The 23,317-nt window shown below is 40.5% G+C and overlaps 1 protein-coding gene and 1 pseudogene across 1 annotated transcript in view; one reads left to right on the top strand and one right to left on the bottom strand.

Annotated features, from left to right (window-relative positions):
• ANXA3 (annexin A3) overlaps positions 1-22,322 on the bottom strand; it is a 57,581-nt gene extending 35,259 nt beyond the window's left edge. Inside the window, exons 1-3 of the mRNA XM_019720189.3 lie at positions 22,185-22,322; positions 19,532-19,584; positions 2,327-2,414 (exon numbers count right to left, since the gene is read on the bottom strand). Coding sequence (XP_019575748.2) covers positions 2,327-2,414; positions 19,532-19,546 — 103 coding nt within the window. The 5' untranslated portion in view covers positions 19,547-19,584; positions 22,185-22,322. The remainder of the gene's footprint in view (positions 1-2,326; positions 2,415-19,531; positions 19,585-22,184) is intronic.
• On the top strand, positions 11,347-12,080 carry LOC109440027 (tRNA-splicing ligase complex subunit RTRAF pseudogene; annotated as a pseudogene).
• Positions 22,323-23,317: the final 995 nt, after the last annotated feature.

Genomic DNA, 23,317 nt, shown 5'->3' with positions numbered 1-23,317 from the left:
GAGAGCTTCAATAAAGAGATAGTAAGCACAAAAAAGGACATAGAAACCATAAATAAAAGAACCATTCAGAAACGAAGAACGAAATAACTGAAATGAAGAATGCAGTAGAAGGAATCACCAGCAGACTAAATGAAGCAGAGGATCAAATCAGTAATTTGGAAGACAAGGTAGTAGAAAACACCGAATTGGTATAGCCAAAAAACAAACAAAAAAAAGAATCCAAGAAAAATGAGGATAGTTTAAGAGACCTCTGGGACAACATCAAGCGTAACAACATTCACATCATAGGGGTACCACAAGGAGAAGAGAGAAAGCAAGGGATTGAGAACCTATCTGAAGAAATAATGACTGGAAACTTCCCTAACCTGATGAAGGAAACAGACATATAAGCCCAGAAAGCGCAGAGTCCAAAACAAGATCAACTAAAAGAGGCCCACACCAAGACACATTATAATTATAATGGCAAAGGTAAAGATAAAGAGAGAATGCTGAAAGCAGCAAGAGAAAGGCGACTAGTAACTTATAAGGGAGGTGATTTCTCAACAGAAACTTTGTAGGCCAGAAGGGATTGGCACAAAATATTCAAAATAATGAAAACCAAGGACCTACAACTAAGAATATTCTACCCAGCAAAGCTGTCATTTAAAATCAAAAGACAGATAAAGAGCTTCCCAAACAAGGAAAAGCTAAAGGAGTTCATCACCACTGAACCAGTATTACAAAGGATGTTGGAGGGACCTCTTTAAGATGGGGGAAAAAAATTAAAAATTGAGTAAAATAGCAATAACTACATATCTATCAACAATTACTTTCAAAGTAAATGGATGAAATGTTCCAATCAAAAACATAGGGTGGCTGGGGCGGCTGGTTAGCTCAGTTGGTTAGAGCACGATGCTCATAACACCAGGGTTGCCTGTTCAATCCCTGCATGGGCCAGTGTGAGCTGCGCCCTCCACAACTAGATTAAAACAACTACTTGACTTGGAGCTGATGGGTCCTGGAAAAACACACTTAAAATAAATAAAAGCTAAAAAAAAATAGGGTGGCTGAATGGATAAGAAAACAAAAACCTTACATGTGCTGCCTATAAGAGACTCACTTCAGATTGAAAGACACACAGACTGAAAGTAAAGGGAAGAAAAGGTTATAGCATGAAAATGGAAAAAGGAGATGGGAAAAAAAAAAAAAAGCTGTGGTGGCAATACTTAAACCAGACAAAACAGACTTTAAAACAAAGTCTATAACGAGAGACAAAGAAGGACCCAGTAATCCCACTTCTGAGTACTTAACCCAAGAAACACAAAACACTTCTTTGAGGGGCCATGTGCATCCATATGTCCATTGCAGCATTGTGTACTATGGCCAAGATGTAGGGGTAGCCGGGGTGTCCGTTGATGGATGAATGGATAAAGAGTAGGTGGTACACACAGAGGGTGCCAAAAAACTGTATACACATTTTAAGAAAGGAACAAAACTGTACTAAAGTTGTAACACTCAATATATACCAATAACAAAAGATGAATACAAGGCATGTGTATACATTTTTTTGGCACCCCCAGTATATACAATGGACTATTGCTCAGCCTTGGAAGGGAATGGGTTTTTACCATGTGCGGTGGCATGAATAGTACGGTGGCATGAGGCTGTTGTGCTGAGTGGAACATGTCAGACAGAGAAAGACAGATACGATGTGATTTCACTTATATTTGGAATCTAAAGAACAAAATAAACAAGCAAAACAGAAATACACTCATAGATACAAAGAACATTTTGATGGTTGTCAGATGGGAGGGGAGTTGAGGGGTAGGAGAAAAATGAGGACAGATTAAGAAGTACAAATAGGTTGTACAAAGTAGTCATGGGGATGTAAAGTAAAGCACAGGGAATATAGTCAATAATATGGTAACAGCTAAGTATAGTGCCAGCTGGGTACCAGACTAGTCAACGGGATCACTTCTTAAGTTATACAAATATCTAACCACTATGCTGTACACCTAAAATTCATACAAAATAATAATGAATGTCAACTCTAACTGAACATTTAAAAAAGAAGGGAGAAGGTGAAGGGGAATAAGAAGTCGAAATCTACAGGTAAAAAATAAATAAGTCATGGGGATGTAATGTACAGCATGGGGAATATAGGCAATAATAATATGATAGCATAGTATGGTGTCTGATGGTTGCTGGACTTATCATGGACTTCCTTAGGTATATAAATATTGAACTATGGTGTACCCCTGAAATTGATATAATGTTGTATGCTAGCTATATTTTTTTTAATAAAAATTTTAAAATAAAAAGAAAGGAATTGTAAAGCATTACTCACCAATTCCTCTGATTGCCTTACGAATCACTTCGGCATCCACTGATGGGCTAAAACCTGGATAATCTCGCACTGTCCCTCGGTGTCCCACCTAGAAGGAAATATTTGAAAGTCCTACTAGTTCAAAATGACATCTTTGTCTATATGCATTTTCCCATATGCATATTGGAAACATATAACAAACCCATAATTTGTACACCTTCCTGTTCCTTCAAGAGTGGTTCAGTAGAGTCTCCTGTGCATAGACATGCAGGCAATATGACATCTACCGCATATATAATGAGGCCTCTTTTCTTCTGCTGTGTAACAAATTAGCGATATAAAACATGCATTTACTAGAACAATGAATTATGTTAATCCTGGTGACTCTGAAGAATACTTGCTTTAAAGTGGCATCTGCATCAAAGGAAGGATAAAGTGTGAATTTCCTACATCCTCTGTTTTCAAGTGATAATTCAAAGCTCTTCACTGCATCTCACACAGAAGTAATTGTGGCTTACAGACTTCAAGATGTTTTAATTAATGTTGACCATTGTCTTTGGGGAACCATACACTAAAGGATCCATAAATGAAAACCCCATTAGGACTGCCTGTTAAGCTTTGTTTAATGGATGTGCAATTATGGCTGATAAATTCTCTTCTGAAAGCTCCACTGACATAGATCTTCAGGAATAGCATGGAAATGAAAAATGCCACAACACTAATTTTAAACACATAAATTAGAAACATATCAGTAAGCTGGGAAAGACCATCCTGCAGAAAGAATAAAGTATCTTAAAACTGCTTAAGAGACTATAGGACAGCCACAAAGATGTTGCAAAAAATCCAAGTAAACATGTACTTACATGATATTTTGTAAGTCTTTGAATAAAAATCTATCTTTACAGTAATGTTTTCTTCCTAAACTGATTATCCTATCCTATTCCTGAGTATCATTGGCTCTGTTATCTTGTGTTACTATGGCTTCATTTAGGCCCTCCTGAAGTGCTTAATATTTTCATGAAAAGATATTATATTGTCATATTAAAGTGAATGGATAATTAATGCTCTGACACAGTAAAAAATGATCGTCTGTTGATTTAATAGATTAGATTGAACAATTTGTTTCAATACAATCAAACATCATTTAATCTTACAGTGTCCAAAATAAAGGGTTTTGATTCTAAAAAAGTAATTATAATGAGTATAGATGTGCCTGATCTAAAGGCACTTGTAAGAAGTCAGTCACTTGAATATAATCTTTGGAGAATTCTCTTTCTCCAAGGCTTGATAAATACAGGGGGTGCCAAAAAAATGTACACACGTGGAGATGTTATCTATGTAGCAGTAGTTCGCCGTAATCAGAAGTGTCTGGACGCTGATGGTAACCACTTTGAGTATCTCCTTCAATTGCAGAAGCCAAACGTGACTTGTTCATCTTTTGTTATCGGTATATATTATTACAATTTTAATACCGTTTTTTCCTTTCTTAAAATGTATACATTTTTTTGGCACCCCGTTCTATCCATCTATGATGAACTTTTGTGTCAGTCTTACGTATCCACCTTCAACATGTGGCGTTGTAGAGGAATCTCTACAATATTACAGCATTTGAGTGCTTCACGCCCAGTGTTGTGTTAGGCACTGTATATATATTAGCTATAACCTGAATAACAGTCCTGACGAATGAGTAAGAGTGACCTATTTCACATACAAGACACCATGATTCAAGAAGATTGGATGATTTGCTCAAGTCAACAAAGCTAGTTAAGCAGCAGATTCTGAATTTGAACATAGTCATGACCATTGCAGCCCATTCCTAGTCTTTCTTGAAATGTGGCCACTGAATCACCTGGGTTGATTCTTTAAAAAATGTATATGACCAGGCCCTGCCATAGACATACTGAATTATATTCCTTAGAAATGAGGTGTTCAGTAGACATTACACATTTAAGAAGCTCCCCAGGTGATTCTGTGCCATGCAGATAAATACACATGGTTGTTCTGAATACAAAAAGACAAAATTGGGGGCGGCCGGAAGGCTCAGTTGATTACAGCATGAGCTCTGACCAACAGGGCTGTCGGTTTGATTCCCACATGGGCCAGTGAGCTGCGCCCTCCATAACTAGATTGAAGACAAGGAGCTGCCGCTGCCATTGAGCTTCCGGAGGGGAGGCCGGATGGCTCAGTTGGTTAGAGCACCAGCTCTCTACAACAAGGTTGCCTGTTCAATTCCCACATGATGGTGGGCTGCGCCAGCTGCAACTAAGATTGAAAATGGTGAATGGACTTGGAGCTGAGCTGCACCCTCCACAACTAGACTGAAGGACAACGACTTGGAGCTGATGGGCCCTGGAGAAACACACTGTTCCCCAATAAAAAAAAAAAAAAGACAAAATTGTAGTCAGCTAATTGTATATAAATTATGAAACTCAGGGTTTCCATTCTAGCCATGACCTTTTCATTGCCCTGTACAACAAAATGTGCTGAAATTCCAATGTGCAAAATTAGAGAAGAATGAAATTCCCAATCCATTATGCAACTTGCTACCTATGGGAAGGAACTACTCATGTAATTAAAAGAAAAAATATACACAAAACATACACACACATACACACAGAGACACACACACACTCCAGCTTGAAAAATGGCACAGGAATTCTGAAGTAGAATCTTAGTGATTTCAAACTGCTTCAGTTATTTAAATGAGTAGTAGTATTTATTTGATAGACTTGGTTGCTCAGAACATTCAGAAATATTTACATGACTTATGAAAAAGAAATCTTATAGAAGAAATTAATAGAATCTTTTAAACTAATATATGCCAGGGAGTGAACAAAGTGCTTTACAGATAGCTTATTTAACTCTTATAATGGCCTTTAACAGGTGGATTTTATTATTTCCATTTAAAAATGGAAGAAATTTGACCTTGGAAAAATTATTTGTTTAACATAACTCTGCTGCTAAGGACAGCCCCAGAATTTGAACCCACCCACTTGTGTCTAAAATGCCCTGTGCGCTACACCACATCACAATGCCTGACAGGATTCCACATAATGGTTCTCAAAGTGTGGTTCCTGGATCAGCAGTATCACGGGCACTTATTAGAAATGCACATTTTCAGGCCCCACCTGTCTTACTGAATCAACATCTCTGGAGCTAAGACTCGGGATTTGTTTTTAATAAGCTCTTCAGGTGATGCTTATGAATGCTAAAGTATGAAAACCATGGCTCTATTTATTCTCAGCTGCCCAGGAAACCAAAGCAAAAATGAGCAAACAAATCCTAGATTCCTTTGTGGGGGGGGGGAGGGAGAAGAATTTCATGATGAGCTCATTGTTTCAGGAATGCTGGCGTTTTTGCAGCCAAACAAAACTATGTTCATCGCCTGCTTCACTGCAGGATTAATTCCTTGACATTTAAATTACTAATCAATAGTTGACTTAATTTATTTCCACTAACCCTACTGCCATAATAGTGTCAGTGCTAGTGTAGGACATTGTACAAATCATGTTTAATCAGATTTCCACCCACACCTCTCAATCACATTGAGTTGCTTTCCTTTTCTCAAACTTGACCTTTAGATACCCCAAAAGGAAAAATGATCCTGAAACCAGCTGGAAAACAAATTAAAGCAAGGAATGTCTAAATAAAGGGGAAATAACAGCAGCTCTTTACATTAATAACAATTGCTGCTACTCTCTATGGGCCAAGTACTATGCTAAATATGTTTCCTGCATTAGCTCATTCAATCCTCACAATAAACTTATTAAGGCAGATATAATAAATCCCCACTCACAGCTGATGATGACACTGATGCTTAAGCAACTTGCCCAAGTTCACACAGCCAGCAAGTGGAATCTCATCCGTTTCTGCTCCTAATTACTAGTCTAGAGGCTGCATCTCATTTCAACCATCTTCTTCATGGCAATATAATTTCCCCTGATCTTCTAAAACTATCCTTTGGAAGTCAGTCATAGCATACGAGGCCTTGGCACCACTGGTGTGGCCAAGCTGGGCCTGGGGATCTGTCTGCTACTACCCCTGAGAGACTCCAGTCTGTTCTTGACTCCTAAAAGCCAGCCATATCTATCTCTTCAGGCAAAGTGTAGTAAGTTTGCAAGAAGTTAAACATTAATATTCAGAAGAATGAATGAAACAGAAAAACACAAGGTGCCCATCCTGTTGACAGAAACATATAGAGGGTGCAAAAAAAAAATGTATATGCATTTCAAGAAAGAAAAAATTGTATTAATATATACCTAGAACAAAAGATGAATACAAGATCACATTTGACTTCTGCAATTACAAGAGGTGCTCAAAGTGGTTACCATCAGCATCCAGACACTTCTGATTATGGCGAACTACTGCTTGAGCAACATTGACCAAGGTGTCAACAGCTCTTAAAATGTGTATACATTTTTTGGCACCCCCCTCATCCCCCCCTCAGGTATTTAAAGCCAAATACGTCAGAGTAAGAAGAGCAGCTGCTGCAGGTATGTTTTGAAGGTGAGGGAAAGCCAAATCACTCCTCACTTTATAAAGCCCTGTAAAGGCTATATCCTAAAGGTAAGATTTCAAAACAAAGCCTCATATAAACCTCCAGGACTCAGAAACTCTTGAAGAGCCAGGGAGAAATGATCACTCTCTGCCCAAAACAATCTGGGTCATGAAGGTTTATGATAAAAGCAAAAATGGAGTAAACTTAAAAAAAAAAAAAAAAAGCAATCAAAATATAAGACTTCTCTTTCAATTTTTCAAGTAAAAAGTGTTTTTTCAAAACCAAAGTTTACCGTAAAAAGGTCCTAAAATGAAATATGGTCAAATGAGTCAAGTGTTATGGGTTAAATTGTATCCCCCCAAAAAGATATATTGAAGTCCTAATTCACAGTACTTTAGAATGGGAACTGTCTGGATGTAAGGTTACCGCAAATGTAATTAGTAAAGATGAGATTATACTGGAGTAGGGTGGGATCCTAATATAATATAACCAGTGTCCTTAGAAGATAGTCATGCGAAGACAGAGACATACAGGGAGAATGTGATGTGATGATAAAGGGATGAAGGCAAAGATTAGAGTTGTACCAAGGAACAGCAATGACTGCCACTAAACCCCCAGAAGCCAGAAGGAGTTGAGGAAGGACCCCCCCTATCGGTTTCAGAGGTAGAACGGCCCTGCCAACACCATGATCTCAGACCTCTAGCCTGCAGAGGTGTGAGCCAATAAATGTCTATTGTTTTAAACCACCCAGTTTGTGGCACTTTGTAATGACAGCCCCTAGGAAATTAATAAAGCAGGTAAGATGCCAGAGAAAAGGATTGGTAACCACTTGGGTCCTGCAGGGCAAATATGAGGGCACTTATCTTCTCCCACAGGCTGGCAGTGATCACTGCTAACCATCACTAACCATCACTAACCATCACTGCTCCCCATCACTAATCATGGCAGGCACACTCTCCACCAGGGCAGCCAAGAGAAGCCACGGGTGGGAAGCAGAGATTGGCAGCCTGAGAGAGGCCTGATAGAAGCGAAGATGACGTCATGGCTGCATTAAGTTAGCAATGTGTCCAAGAGGTCCAAAGGAGATGTTTGCATTTCATTTTGTACTCACTCAAATGAGAAAACATCTACTTGCTAGCTTTTCTTTTCCTGATTTCATCAGGGAGTCTCAGAGCAAGAGCGTTGGAAGGTGATAATAGACAAGAGAGTTGGGCTGGAGTGGAAAGATGAATGAGATTCAGAAATTAGGGAAGATAGAGACAAACAAACAATTTGTGGTGTGTTTTCTATGAAACCCCGATTATAATAAGGAGAAACCTGACCCTCAGGAGCATGTGTCATCATGGTTAAGCCGGCTGGACAAATACTTCTTTTGGCCCCGGGGCCTCATCCCAGGGGGTTTTCTGCCAGCCCAGCTTGCATTTATTCTCCCCTTTGCCTGACCTCCACAAAATAGGTACTTCTAAAACAGAAAGTCTCTTTCTCTTTTCTTTCCCTCTAATCTGCCACTCCCCATTCTGTACGCAGACAACTCCCACGTTTTATTTTCATTTTTTCTTGTTTCATTCTTTTGTTTTGTTTTTCTTTCTTAGACAACTCCCACATTTATATCTCCAGCCCAGACTTATAATATTTTGATCACCACTGGTCTCACATATGCAATGTCTACTTGATGTACCTGTTTTTGTATGTCACATATCAACTCATTATTTCCTCTCAAGCTGATTTTTTCCCCCATGTAACACTTACATGGTACTCACTTGAGCTTTATAGGTACATGTATACATGCACCCTTTAGCCTTCAGAACCACCCCATTATGATCCCATTTTACAAGGGAGAAGACGGAGGCACAGAGAGGCAAGAGACTTGCCCAACGTCACATATCTTGTCTGTGGAACAGCCAGGATTTAAACCCAGGCAATTCAACTCCAGTCCCTGAGCTCATCCCCAATTTGCTTTTTCAATCCGCTCCATCCCTTTAAATGGCACCACCAACCACCAGAAACCTGGGAGTCTCCTTTCATTCCTTCATTGCTCTTTCCCTCCAAATCCAATCATCAGCAAGGCCTGTTGAAACTATCTCAGAAAGATAATCTCACGTGCACTTCCCCCCATCTTCCTTGTGGCTGCTGTCATCCAAGTCCCCATCGCTCTCCTGGAGGTGGACATCTGCACTAGTCTTCCTCTCCACCTCCTTCAGTTGCCCACCTCCTGCCATCTCCCACAGAGCAGCCAAGGGATCTGTGAGATCTGTAAATGAGGTGATGGCATTCCCCTATTGAACACCCTTCTCTGATCTCCCTTGGGATACTGAATAAAGTCCAAACTCCTTGCACCGTCCACATGGCCTGGCAGGGTTTGACCCACCTCCCTTATGTAATGCAGGGACTCAGCTCCCGCTCCCCACACAAGAATGCAGGACATGATGAGGCCAAAAAGGAACACGCACGGAGCCATAGACAGGGGGTTCATACCACTATATTCTCGCTGGCGGTTGGTCAAGACACAAAAGCAAACATCCACCAGCACCCCAACGAGGGGTCTTCCTGTACCTGTCTCGCTGGCTGCCAGGAGAGACACAGGAAGTAGGATCAACACGATCCACAGTCCACAACCCGCTTGCTAACCGCACTTACTAGCCACAATCTGCCATCCGCTTCTCTGCCAACCAACAACCAACCAACCAACCAACCAACCAACCAACCAACCAACCAACCAATCCCCTAGCATAACCGCGGCAGTTATATTAGTGGCTAATGGCTGACTGGTTACAGCTGATGACCACCCAGCTACAGTGGATGGCCATCTGATTACAGCTGATGGCCATCTAATAACCGAGACAGCACCTTTCCATGTGAGGTCAAGAGCCTGGAAACTGCTCTCTGGGACTCTGTCCCCACACCTTATCACCCCCACTTTGCAGCCACTCTCCCCTTTTCCCATCTCACTTCAGTTCTCTGAGAGGCCAGCTGATAAATGTTGAACTCTTTCTTACCTTAATGCCTTTATTTGCGTTGTTTCCTTCGTCTGGAATGTTTTTCTACCTTTAGTTCTCTGCCTAAAGGCCATCTTCTCTGATAGGCCTGCCCTGGCCACTTGACCTGAGTGGGTCCTCCTGCTGCTATTCTCCATCTCGGCAACCTTCCCTACTCAGGATATTCAGCATTCGGTAATATCTCTCACTATTTATATCTGGGTATCCACTTCCTCTAAAATAAAGTTTCAGAGGGCAGAGGCCTTTCGTTTGACTCATTACAATACATACAGCTCTCAGCCCAGTGCTCATCCTCCAGATAGGAGTTTAACAAATAACCCTGAATGAGTTTGCTGGACATAGATGGAAGCAAGACAACGACATCCCAAGGTGTGGAATTTACCCTAGACAATTGGCTGCCTGATGCAGTTGCTTCCTCCAAATATCGATTGCCCAGAAATCAAAGTGATAATTGTATCCTGGGAGATTTGGGACATGTCAGGAATATTTTAATGGCCACTCTCAGCACTACAGGCAATTCCAGGTCTTTCAAAGATGGTTCTAGAAGCGATGAATGCCTGGTGCACTGGGGATGTTTCCAGTGATTCTGTTGTATCTTCCTTGCTGTCTCTCCAAGAACTCAGGGTTTCTCTATTAAAGGCAGCAAACCCAAGTATCTGGGTTGAACATGAAACATTGGGCTCAGAAAGACTTTATCAACACAAACCTTGTTTCTCACAATAATTTTCATTATGTGCTTAAAGCAGATTAGAAATAATTTATATTCCTCTTCTTTTGAGTCATCTAGCACAACTACCTGAAGATTATATTTTGTACCACAAAGTCAGGTGATTAATTTAGTTAAGAGTTCTGGATTAAAGTCTCCTAATGGCCAACAGCCACAAAAAGTCGAAGACTAATGTGGCTATTCTGGCCACATCCTCAGCTCTGTGAATGTCTATCTTCTGAGAATAGACACCTTTCCTGAGGTGTATTTGGGAAGTGACAAACCTAACAAAAAGTTGCTACACAGTTAAGAATGCTTCCTCATTTAAAGTAAATCAAGGTAATGGAAACTCCTTGAACAGTTCACGTGAAGGCTACTGGGATTACTGGGATGCTTTGTGGCCCTTGGAAGATCTTGAAGGAACAAAAGAGAATTGTAATACCTCCCCAAATCTCCTTGTCCCTTCCTATTACTTCATGGGAGTTTTCTTGTTGCTCTTCAAATACACCGAGCCCATCTGCCTCCAAGCTTTTCTCCTGCTCATCCCTCTGCCTGGATGCTGTTGCCCTGATACTCTCCTAGCCCATTCCCTCACTCCATTGTTGACTTCTGTTCACATGTGTGAGCAGAAAAGAACATGCCCCATCACTCTCATTATCCACCTCTGCTTTTCTCCAGAGTGCGTACAGCTGACTTTCCACATTATACATGTATTTCTTTGTTTATTATCTGTCTTCCCTAATAAAAATCAGGGGCGGTGTCGCCAGTGCTTGAGAGGCCGGCACCTGCTCACCTCTCTTCTCCAGGCCAAAGCTCAGGGGACCAGAGCGAGAAGCGGGGTATGTTCCAATGCAAGCTGACAGCCCTCAACTACCAAAACCCTGTTGGCTTCAATGACAAAGATGAAACAAAATTTAGAAACTGTATCATTTAGCTTGAAGACCAGAAAATCAGACATTACAGGATTGAAGACAGGGGTAATTTAAGAAACATCTACAGCAGTGACTGGCCCAAGTTCTTCGAAAAGTATCTCAGAGATGTTAATGGTCCTTTTAAGATTCAAGATAGACAAGAAGCAATTGACTGGCTTCTTGGTTTAGCTGTTAGACTTGAATATGGAAGTAATGCTGAAACATACAAGGACTTGGTAACTGACAATACAAAAAACGCTGGTAATGCAGCTAAAAATACAGAGCCATTGACCAATTTGGATGTAAATAATCCTGACTTTAAGGCTGGTGTAATGGCTTTGGCTAACCTTCTTCAGATTCAGATTCATAATGATTACCTGGTAATGCTTAAGGCAATTCATACTTCGGTCTAGGAGCCTCTGATGCCGGATGCAGTTATTAAAGTAAATCAAACAAAAGAAGGCTTGCATGTTGCTTTAGAAAGCATATTTTTGGTATTGACACAGGAGATGCAGTTCTTAATGAAGCTGCTCAAATTCTGCGATTGCTGCTTGTAGAAGTGCTCAGAGAGCTACAGACAAAAATTAATGAAGCCAGAGCAGCTGTTCAGGCAATTATTGCAGGTCTAAAGACAGACCACAGACTGGGGAAAGCTGGAAGATAAGCATTTTAGGATTTCAGCTTGTCACCCACTTAGTATAATTGGGAACCATGTCCGCTCTGGCATGTGTTTGGAAATCAAATGTCACATTTTCGAGGAAGAATCCCAGAAAATCGACTATATTCTAGAAATTTATCATCATCGCTTTTTCTGTAATAAAGTTTAGGAAAGTGAAAAGAAATAAAAATCAGACGCATGTAAGCTCCATGCTTTTTAATTTCTCTTTCTCTGCTGTATCCCCAGAACCTAAAACAGTGTCTGGCACATAGTAGACGTTTAACAAATATTTGTTAAATGAATAAGTGAATAAAAATGCTTTCTTGTTCTGGGTCTTGCTTTCTTTGATAATTCTCAAATGCCACTATCAGACTTTTCAAAGCTCCACGGTGTGTGTCAAAAATCTGACAAATGCAGTCTCCACCTTTTCTCAATCCTGTGCACATGGGGTTATCACTACTCCTATGTAAACATGTGTCCAGAACCTAGGGGAGGTATTTAATCAAATGCAAACAGTTGAAAATAAAAGGAGCAAAGATCTGATAATGGGACTTTAAGATTTTTTTGCTCTTTTGACTTATTCTCTTTTAATTCATGTGAGACTTCTGTAATACTCTTCTTGTTCAGTTCTCTAAAATATTTTTCTAACTGCTTTGCATCCTCCAAAAAACACTTTCAAGAGAATCAAATCATACCTTTTCCCCTTCACATTCCTTGCTCTCAATCTAAAAGTTTTCCTCTTTGCCTCTGATTTACTAGACTTCTTCAAAGGCCACTCATTAGATGGGCAAATTACACTTTTTATTGTGATTAGATATGAAAGAGAGACCTTCCCTCCTTGGTAGTTGAGCTTGGGTCAGACAGGGAGTGGCAAGGTACAGCTCTTTACACTTCATTCCATTCATTCCCAGAAAACCTCTCTTGTTCTCACTCAGGTTATACAGGATTTCTTTCCAGGCTTTGTCCTGAAACAAAGCTCTCATGTTTTGAAATCCAGGTCTAACCTGTTCTCCATTAATTTCCTGCAGAGGCCCATTTGTGTAACTGTCTTAGTGCCAGTATTTATTTAAATGAGCTTCAGGGAATATGGTTTAAAACACACATCAGACAGGAAGTTGCAATCATATTGAAGAATACCTAATCAGGTATGATGCCTGTTCTGCTTGGGGTGTTAAAAGTTCATTTCAATTAAAATAGTCAGAAAGCTAGATCTTCCAGCCCTGAGATGCGGTAGACAGAAGACCAGAGGAGAAATTCAGCACTTCCACAGGCATGTAACACAGGTGTTCTCCCCACATACATATTACATTTGCATGGCCAGGAAGAGCAAACACACCGGGAAATAAAGGTCTGATGGGATGTCTCCACCAAAGCAACACATATGAAACTGGACAGGGCTCTCAGAGACTCCTTACTTATATCCATGACCAACAGCATCAAAATAAATGCCCAGGGCTGGCGTCATCCATGGGACAGAATTTGAAAGGCATTACCCTCCCCCAATTCTCTCTCATGTTAGCACATTGCTCCTGTCCTGGGAGCCCTACCACTGGTGTCATTCCTTTGGATTACACAGCAGAAAGGGGAACTTTGTGTCCTCAGGGATCAAACTGCACAATCTTGTTCCCAGGAAAGACAGGAAAGAAGGGTCAGGTGGGGAAGGGAAGCTCTGCTAATTTCTCACCATGAACACATTACCATGGATTAGCTTTTCCCATTAGCAACTTTCTGCTTTAGATAAGCCTTTCTCAACCTTTCCACCACGACAAATCCCTCTTATTATTTCTTCTCCATGGACCCCATGTTTTGAGTGATTCTGCCTGCTAATCTGTATGTATTACTGAACATTAACTCACTTCCCCGTTACTTATTATTAAAGATATAACTTCCAATCAGGGCTCCTGATTAGCATAAGATAACCAGTGCCAGTGGTAATATAATTTAAATAAATAAATAAATAAAGGAACATGATGTTTTGGAAACTCTGTAGACCTTGATGTGAGTTATATATGTGTGGAATAATAAAGACTACATCTGGTCTTTGTCTTGGGTTCCAGGCACAGAAGCTCAAAAATCATTGGAAATTCCTCATAGAACTGTCTTTATTATGCTAATGAGGTAACTCATGGTGGGCCCTTAGATAGCTTTAGGATCAGGACTGACCACTAAGAAGACCAGCCATGACTTTAGTAAAGGGTTGGCACTTTGAAAAGGGAGGTGGACTAGAGATTGAGTTCAAAGGCCTGGCCAGTGATGTAACCAATCACACCGATGTAGTGAAACCCCCATAAGAACTCTGGACACTGAGGTTGGAGGAGCTTCCCAGCTGGCGATGTGCAGGGAGGGTGACAAAGCCTGGCTCCATGGGAAGAGGGCACAGAAGCTCTGCCTCCTGAGCCTTTCCAGAACTCACCCATGTGTAGTCTTTATAATAAAACTGTAATTGTAAGCATAGCACTTTCAATGAGTTCTGTAAGTTGTGGAAGAGAATTATGGAACCTCAGAGAGTCATGGAAAGTCCAGATTTATAGCTAATTGGTCAGAAATGCAGGTGGCTCTAAGACTTGCAGCTGGCACCTGAAGTGAGGGCTGAGCCCTAAACCTGGTAGTTAGTGTCAGAACTGCATTGCAGTATACCCATTTGGAGTGAGAATGGAGCATTATATGCCTTTAAAAATATATAAATGTCCAAACCCATAGAGTGAACTGAATTATAACTATCGACTCTGGTTGATAATGATATGTCAATGCAGGTTCATCAACTGTAACAAATGTACCCCTCGGTGGGGGATGCTGACACTGGAGAAGGCTGTGCATGTGTGGGGGCAGAGATTTGTGGGACATCTCTGTACCTTCCTTCCTCTCAATTTTGCTGTGAACTTAAACTGCTCTAAAAAAATAAAGTCTTAAATATATATTTATATATGTTTAAAACACTAGAAAATACTGAAAATAGGACCAGTCAAAAAGACTATTTGGGGAGACTCCATCTGTTTTAGGTAGCTCAGACAGAATCATTCCAATGGGGAGGAAGCTGCAGATTTGTAATAAACTAAGGCCCTGGAAACAGGCAGAAGCTCTTTTACTAAAACAGTGGCAGGAATATTAATGAGTAAGGAATATATTTTTAGGAAAAAAACAATATATTGAAATGATAATGATTATAACACTTACTGAATACTTACTACATGCCAGGCACTGTCAATGCATTTTCCATGAACTGATTTAATGCTTACAAACACTAGGTGATGTAGGTACTAATATTATACCCATTTTACAGATGAGGAAACTGAGATAGTGAGAGGCTCAGTAATTTGCTCGAGGTCATATTCAAGAGTCTGCCTTTTAACCATTAGAGATTTATGAAAAACAGAGCTGGGATTGTGGCTGGATTATCTTTATTTTGTTCCCGGTAGAGCCTATTGCACTAGGTACTTGCAGCTTTAATTGTTTAATTACCCTTTGGATGAACTCCTACGAGATCAAGTTAGTAGGCATCATATTTATGAGATGTTACATTTTTGTAAAACTTTTATCCCTTGGGTCCACAGTCCCTATATTTCCCTTCCTCATTTTGCAAATTAGAGTGTGGAATGGGGAAGGGAGAAGGTATAGCAAGTTAGGATGTTAGAGTAGTTCATGGTGATTACAGTGATTATAAGTTAATTTTGAAAAATTTCAGTAGCATAATAAAAATACTAATGTGAGAGTACAAATAACAGTAATTTGCATTCATTATTATTCTGTAAAAGTAAGTTCGGAATTAGCCAAGAAGGAAAGAGCTCAGAATATTTGCATGAGAAAGCGGGCATAGAAGGCAAATATGGAAAAAAACACTACTATGGTATCTTAATAAAAAGTCATGTTCTAAGACATTCTAATTTGCAGGTTGCCTGAGTGCTTGCTCTGACCTAAAGACAACATATGACAAAGGACACTGAATCAAAGAGTATAAACTGTTATGATATCAGGCCCTTTCATCAAGGGTTAAGTAGTAGAACACATGTATGAACAGAGATATTCAACATTTCCAAACAAAGGAAGCAGTAATGCAACATATTGTTTATGAAACAATGGGAGGATTGCAACATTCCTAGATTATACAGACCTAGCAAACCAGCCATTCTTTCATCTTTAACGGTAACCACTGAAACTGAAGTCTTCACTCTTGATCAGATCTCTCCAGTCAACTCACCAAACACTGACCCACAGACCCATCTACAGTTTGTGGAAAAGCATGGACTTGATTGCTCGTGTGTGTGCGCGAGCGCGCGCACGTGCACTTTTATATGCAGAGGGAAAAAGAGAATAGATAAAACTTAGTGATATAAATATTTATACAAACCTGGGTGTTGTTTTTATTGTGGTAAAAAAGCGTAACATAACGTTTACCACATTAACCCTTTTTAAGTGTACAATTCAGTAGTTGTAAAACTGTTCACAGTGTGTGAACCAGCTCTCCAGAACTTTTTCATGGTGAAGAACAGAAACTCTGTACTCAAAGCAACAATTCTCCCTTTCTGCCTCCCCCAGACCCTGGCAACCACAATTCTATTTTGTCTCTATGAATTTGACTACTTTAGATACCTCATATAAATGGAATCATATAGTATTTCATCTTTTTATTACTGGCTTACTTCACTTAGCATTATGTTCGCAAGGTTCATCTATGTTATAGCATATGCCCCAAATTTCCTTCCTTTTTGAAGCTGAATAATATTTCATTGTATATGTAGACCACATTTTGATTATCCATTCATCTGTTGATGGACATTTGGGTTGTTTCCACTTCTTGCCTGTTGTGAATAATGCTGCTATGAACATGAGAATGCGAATATCTCTTTGAGACCCTCTTTCAATTCTTTTGGACATTTATCCAAAAGTGGGATTGCTGGATCATATGGTAGTTCTACTTTTAATTTTTTTGAGGAACTGCCATTCTGTTTTCCACAGTAGTTCTGAGTTTTATTTATTACTTATTCTCAGAGATCTCACTCATAAATGTTAGTTGTTTATTTTGAGAAGAAGAGGAAAATAGGAAAGAAAAGGCTGCAGGAGCCTCCTTGTTCACTCAAGAGCCCCCTTTCCTCTCAAGCACAGCTTCCCCTTTCTAATCTGCTCCCCCTTTTCCTTCCTGCTGCTTAGTGACAAATGCTACCACCATCTGATGTCTCCATGCTCCTAGCCCCTTATGGTAGGCAGAACAATAGCTCTCTTAAAATCTCCACACCATAATCCTTGGACCCTGTGAATGTTATGTTCAATAACAAAAGGGACTTTGTAGATATAATTAAGGTTCCAGACCTTAAAATTGGGAAATTATCCTGGATTATCTGAGTGGGCCCAATCTTACCACGTGAGCATCCTCCAGCCAGAGGAAGAAGAGGAAGGCAGAAGAGAGATGGTCCAAAGGGAAAGCCAGAGAGACTGCAAACATGAGAAGGATTCGATGCATCCTTACTGTTCTGAGATGTAGGGGGTCACACACAAAGACTGGCAGAAGCCTCTAGGGGATAGGACAGCCCCTGATGACAGCCAGCAAGGAAACGGGGACCTCAGTCTTTCAAATGTAAGGAACTAAATCTGCTGAACCACCTAAACGAGCTCAGAAGTGGATTCTTCCTCAAATCTCCAGAACAGAATGCAGCCCTGCCAACTGCTTCATTTTAGTGCCATGAGACCCATTTGGGGCTTCTAACATACAGAACTGTGAAGTAATAAATGAGTGCTGTTTAAGCTGCTAAATTTGTGATAATTGGTCATGGTGGCAATAGAAAACTAATACATCCTCTGTCTCTCCCAGCCCTTCAGAAATGTGCCACAACTTTGAAGGTGTCAGCTGGAGAGCCTGACCAACTAATTCCACAAGTATTATAGACAAAAGCTAGAAGGAGATTTTTTTTAATAATACCAGCATTTTGGAGAGATGGAGTTATTCATTTGACTCTACTAGATATCCATAAGAGCAGCAGGAATTTCAGACCTAGAAAGAGGGGAGATCAGCATCCTGGCCAGTGATAAGGGAATAATTTGGGACCAAGCAAAGCCTTGCAACAGCACACTTTCCTCTGGCACTTCTCATATCAAGAGTTGATCACATCTCCATACAAGCTATTCCTTAAGCCTCCTCTGACCCTTACTTATAAAAATAGAATCTATGTTCATTGTTTAAAAAAAAAAAATCAAAGCACAGGTGATGCATTAAAAAATAAGAGTACCCTTGTTCACAGTTCTACCTTTTCAGAAAGTTTTCATGTGATACAGTATATATTCTTTTAAACAGCATCACTCTGTACGTACTATTTAGTAACTTGATTGTTTTCAGTGATTAATATAGCTTTGGACATTTTCTTGTGTCAAGATATAGAGCTGACCACTTTTCCCTCCCATTCTTTTAAATGATTACATAAAAATGGCTATAAGTTACAAATGAGTAATGTACTAATTTCAAACCTCATTGATGGCCATTTATGCTGTCTGCATATTTTCATTTATACAAATGAAAGTCTTTAGGCCCCTATTTTTTCAACCTTATACCAATATACCTAAACAATAAATATCCAGAAGTGGAATTATTGGGTCAAAGGGTCTGTACATTTAAACATTAATAGCTACTGCCAAAATACAATCCAAAAGCATGCCAAGTTTATTCTCCCATGAGCAAAGTATGAGAGAACCTGGCTTGGCCACATCCTCTGCAACATTGGTCTTACTACATATTTTTCACCTTTACCAGCTTCTTAGGTAGAAAATGGTTCCTCGTTGTGTTATTTCTATTTCTTTAATTTTCAGTGAGATGTGTCATTTTTTCATATGTTTATTGAACATTTATAATTCTTTTCATGTCCCTCGCAAATTTTTCCATTGAGTTCATTTTTCTTATTGATTTTTCAATAAGCTTTTTGTGTGTTAAGGAAATAAGTCTGTCTGGTACACTATAAATATTTTTCCCCTGTGGGTTGTCTTATGACTCTACTAATAGTATTGTTTGCTACCATAAATTATAATTTTATACTATGTAGTTAAGTAGTTCAATATTTTTCTTTTAGGCTTTTGGTTTGTGTCTTGGTTGTAAGTGCCTTTCCCACACCAAGATTATTTTTAAAATTCACCCATATTTCATCTCTTTCATTTCAGTATTTTATCCATCTCAAATTTATTTTAATGCAAAAAGGGAGAAGGAATATAGATTTACTTTTTCCCAAATGGCTAGAAGTTTTTTTTGACATTAATTATTGAACAAGCCATCTTTTCCTCTCTGCTATGAAATGTCACCTTTATCATATAATAAATCCCCAAATTAAATACTAAATTTATTCTCTGTTATTGACCTCTCTGATTTGGTGTAATGTTAACTTTTTCAAATGAACTTTTTATCAACTTTCAAAAAAGTACTTTTTGTGTTTTGATTGGACTCAGTTAAGTTACCGTGTTAGGAACACTTCATTTTTACTTACCCAGAGAGATGCCATGATATCCCACCTTTGCCTTAAGTTCAGATCACTCTAACCTATTAAAAGAAAAAAAAAATTACTAAACGGTATAAAGCTAGGATTCCAAACACAATAATCTCACCAACCCTTAATCTTTAATCCAGAAAACAGAACCCAACATTCAAACAGGAACCACCTCAAGAACAGGATGTTTTTTAACACTGAGTAGCCCACTTGCTAAGCAAACATTTACTGAGCACATGCTATATACAAAGGGTGGTGCTAGATCTGTAAAGGGCTCAAACAAGACAGGAAGAAAACTCCCCCTAACTTAAAAGTTTACAAATATGTTTCCTGGAAAGCCAATTTTTGACTCATTTAAAATCTAGTAGAACTATGTTGATAGCTGACTTCTTTTAACCAGGACATACTATCATCATAGGAAACAACAACAAAAACACAGGAAATTGCCGCCCAACACAAATTTTAGCTGGCTTCAATTTGATTCCTTGGTTTGACTGTGAAATCTTCATTTACATTTTACAAGGCTCTGAGTCTACAGCCCTTTAAAAACAGACACGCCTCCAGAGCAGGCGGTCCAGTCCTTGGTAGGGTGCAGAGGTGAAAAGGACAGTTCTTTGGTGGATCCCAGGCACACTTTCCATAAGTAGACATTATTCAAACATGCTGGCAGATCTCCCGGGTTGATTCAGAAATCCAAGTTACTCCCACCCATTCTGGGAACAAAATATTCTAAAAATTCAATGACAGCCCCAGAACAAAGTTCAACAGGAAATTATACCATTAGTCCCTGGAAATATTTAGTCCCAGTTTTCTCAGGCTCTCTGTAGCCTAGTGCAATCGGCTCTCTCCTTACAGGGTCTAACACTACTTCCCTCTCTCTCTACAGTGACTGCAAGGTATCGATAATTCTGGTTTTGCCTGTTTAAGCTAGATATAATTTCTTTTGAGTCCAGTTTCCTCATCTGTAAAAAGGGGACACGAGGTCTGTTGTTGCCGGCATTGAATAAAATACGTAATATGTATCATCACATCCGCTAGAGTTTTGAGTTCTTACTGTATGCCAGGTACTACGAAAAGCATTCAAAAGTCAATTTCACAAGGCTAGACAGTTTTGTTTTGTTTCTTCACTGGGGAATTCAAGGTACTAAAAAAAAAAAAATATTCATTGAATGAATGAATGATTTCTCATAAATCTAGGGAGCTAAATATCATTTATAACATCTCCACTTTGCCTGTGGAGAAGCCAGGGCACAGAGAGGTCCAGTAACAGTCCAGTCACACAGCTAGTGAATAGGGCCTGCATCTAGGCAGCCCCCTCTCCAAAGGGATGAACTTAATTAACCCCAGGCTTCTGCCTCACCCAAGTGCCTGGTCCAGACATGGTCAAAGCTGATACTCAATATGTGTTGATCCAGTATAATTTGTAAATTATTAACAATTATTACTGATTTAAGTTTTAAGAAGTAAAGAACTACTTAACAGTGCAGGCCAAATGACCTAACAATAGAACTTTAAACATCCTTTTCTGAAAGGGATTAGAGGGGCTACATCATTTCCTTGTACTTCCTCCTCCACGCCTATTTCTAAACAGATTACACAACCAGCGGGCTCTGGGAACAAGGTTCTGGTTACAATTTTAAATTCCCTTTTCTGTCAGTTTGAAGTTTTCTGCCTTCATGAAAGCCAACGGGGACACCTTTGCAAAATAACGTTTTAGTAAGTTACATTTTTTATGATGTTGATTATTAAAAAAAAAAGTTGTAAATGAGCTCTCCCTGAGGATAGTCTTGCGGTCTGTGTAGATCACAAATCCTTGGAAAGAATTTAGCTCTGGGGTGCAACTTCTTATCTGCAGTCAGAGGGGCCCCCAGGAACCCAGAACTTCTTAGGGCACAATTTCCTATATAAGGTCATTTGCAATCAAGTACTCAAGATGCCCCACCTGCTGACTCAAAAACCAAATGCCAGAGGAATGATTCATGTCTAGTGAATGGGTGAGCCTTTTCAAGAGAAAGCAAACTTCTGGATTCCCAATGCCCAATATCTAAACACATTTTTTTTCTACTTCCTAAAAATATTAAGAAAAACAAAATAAACTGCCTAGGTGAAGAAGACAACGTGCTCACAAGAATGGGTGGGGTTCGGAGTCTTCAGAACAGAGTTTGGAGGCAGCCCCACCCCTTGCGAGACGCCCTGGAACGGGAGGAGTGAGAGGACCCTTCGGATGCCCTACTCTTTTTCTGTTCCCTAGACCTTTAAGATTGGGGAGTGGGAGAGAGAAATGGCCAAGTGGATCCCTACTCCGCTAGCTGTGATGAAAAGTGAAGGGTCTAGGGCGCCCAGACAGCTGGGTGTCAGCTTGTGCCCCGCGGTGACCATAGCTGGGTGGCCCTCCCAGGGCACGGCAGTTTTGCTCCCAGGACCTCATTGTCCTCTAATCTGAAATGCGGAACGTGGACTCTGGGGCCCGTGGACCCTCGGGCCCTAAACCTGCGCGGCACGGTTGGTTTGCAGCACAGGCGCCAGGTCAGCCCTGCCGGGGACCGCGCCGCGCTCGCGAGGGAACTGGGCGAGGCGCGCAGACCGCTCGTAGCCGCGGGGCAGCCGGGCGGCGGGAGAGGCTCGCGGCTGCGCGCGGAGAGGCTGGACTTACCCTGAAGCTCGGCCGCTGGGACCCGTGTGCCAGAGAACCTCGAGCTAGTTTAGCGCCCTGCGAGCCAGGTGTGCGCCCCGCAGGCTGGTGCTTGGAGCTGGTTCCTGGTCCGCGACTGCGACCGCACCCCTTCCTCCGGCCCCTTCCTCCCGCCCCTTCTCCAGCCTCCGACTCCACCTGAAAGCCACCCGAGGCCACGCCCATCGGCTGCTAAATCTCGAGTTCTTTACAGATTTGCCCCTAACCCTGTGTCCCCTCGAATTCTCTAAACTTTCCTGCCCCCTTTTCCACCATCCTCATATTGAAACCCATTTCCTCAGTTTTCACTTCTTCAATTACACTAAATTCTTCAGATTTATTGCAACGCTTATTTTGTTCTAGGCACTGTGGATTCAGATTAGACAGTCCTCACTCCAGTAACAGCCCATGAAGTTTATCTAGCATTTACTTTTTGCCAGGCACGGTTCTAAATTCTTTACAGATGTGCCCTAATTTAAATCTTGCAACAACCCTATTAGGTAGATGCTAATATTACCCCTATTTTGTAAATAAGGAAACAGACAGAGATTAGGTAATTTAAGCAGTCCTACAGGGAGTAAATGGCAGAGCTAGATTTTTGAACCCAGGTAGTTTGTAATCCCTCTGCTAAGCTTATTTGCTTTCTAGTGTGAGGTTTGGAACCAAAGACTCCAGAAGATAACAAGGTGGAAGGGCATTCTAGGCATTTGGAACAACCAAAGGGAACACAGGAGGCTAAAAATTAAAGCCGTATGTGTATTGAGGGAATTATGAGCAGCTATGTGTTGAAGGATGGAGTAGAAGATAAAAGCGACCATTTATTGGGTATCAAGCTTTGAAGTAATGCTTGATGCCACTGGTAGGGTAGGGAGAAATGTAGAAATGAGCAGGAAAAGGAGGGAACTAGCCCGGGTTAGGAGGCCCCATTGCAGCTGCTCCTACCTGGGTCAAGGCCCCTTGCAGCTGCTCTCACTTGGGGCACAAACACCTTGCTTGCTTAGCAAGATATGTTGTTAGAAGAAAGAAAAATGCTGGAGAGAGAGAAATCATGCCGCTTATCAGAATGTACATCCTGCTTCTCAGGACCTTTTTTTAATGAGCTTCTCAAATAAATC

The sequence above is a fragment of the Rhinolophus sinicus genome, chromosome 1 (assembly GCF_057876585.1).
Source record: "Rhinolophus sinicus isolate RSI-liver-muscle chromosome 1, RSI-T2T, whole genome shotgun sequence".
NCBI lineage: Eukaryota > Metazoa > Chordata > Mammalia > Chiroptera > Rhinolophidae > Rhinolophus > Rhinolophus sinicus.
The sequence above is the reverse complement of the archived record's forward strand: the minus strand, read 5'-3'. Positions and strand labels throughout refer to the sequence as shown.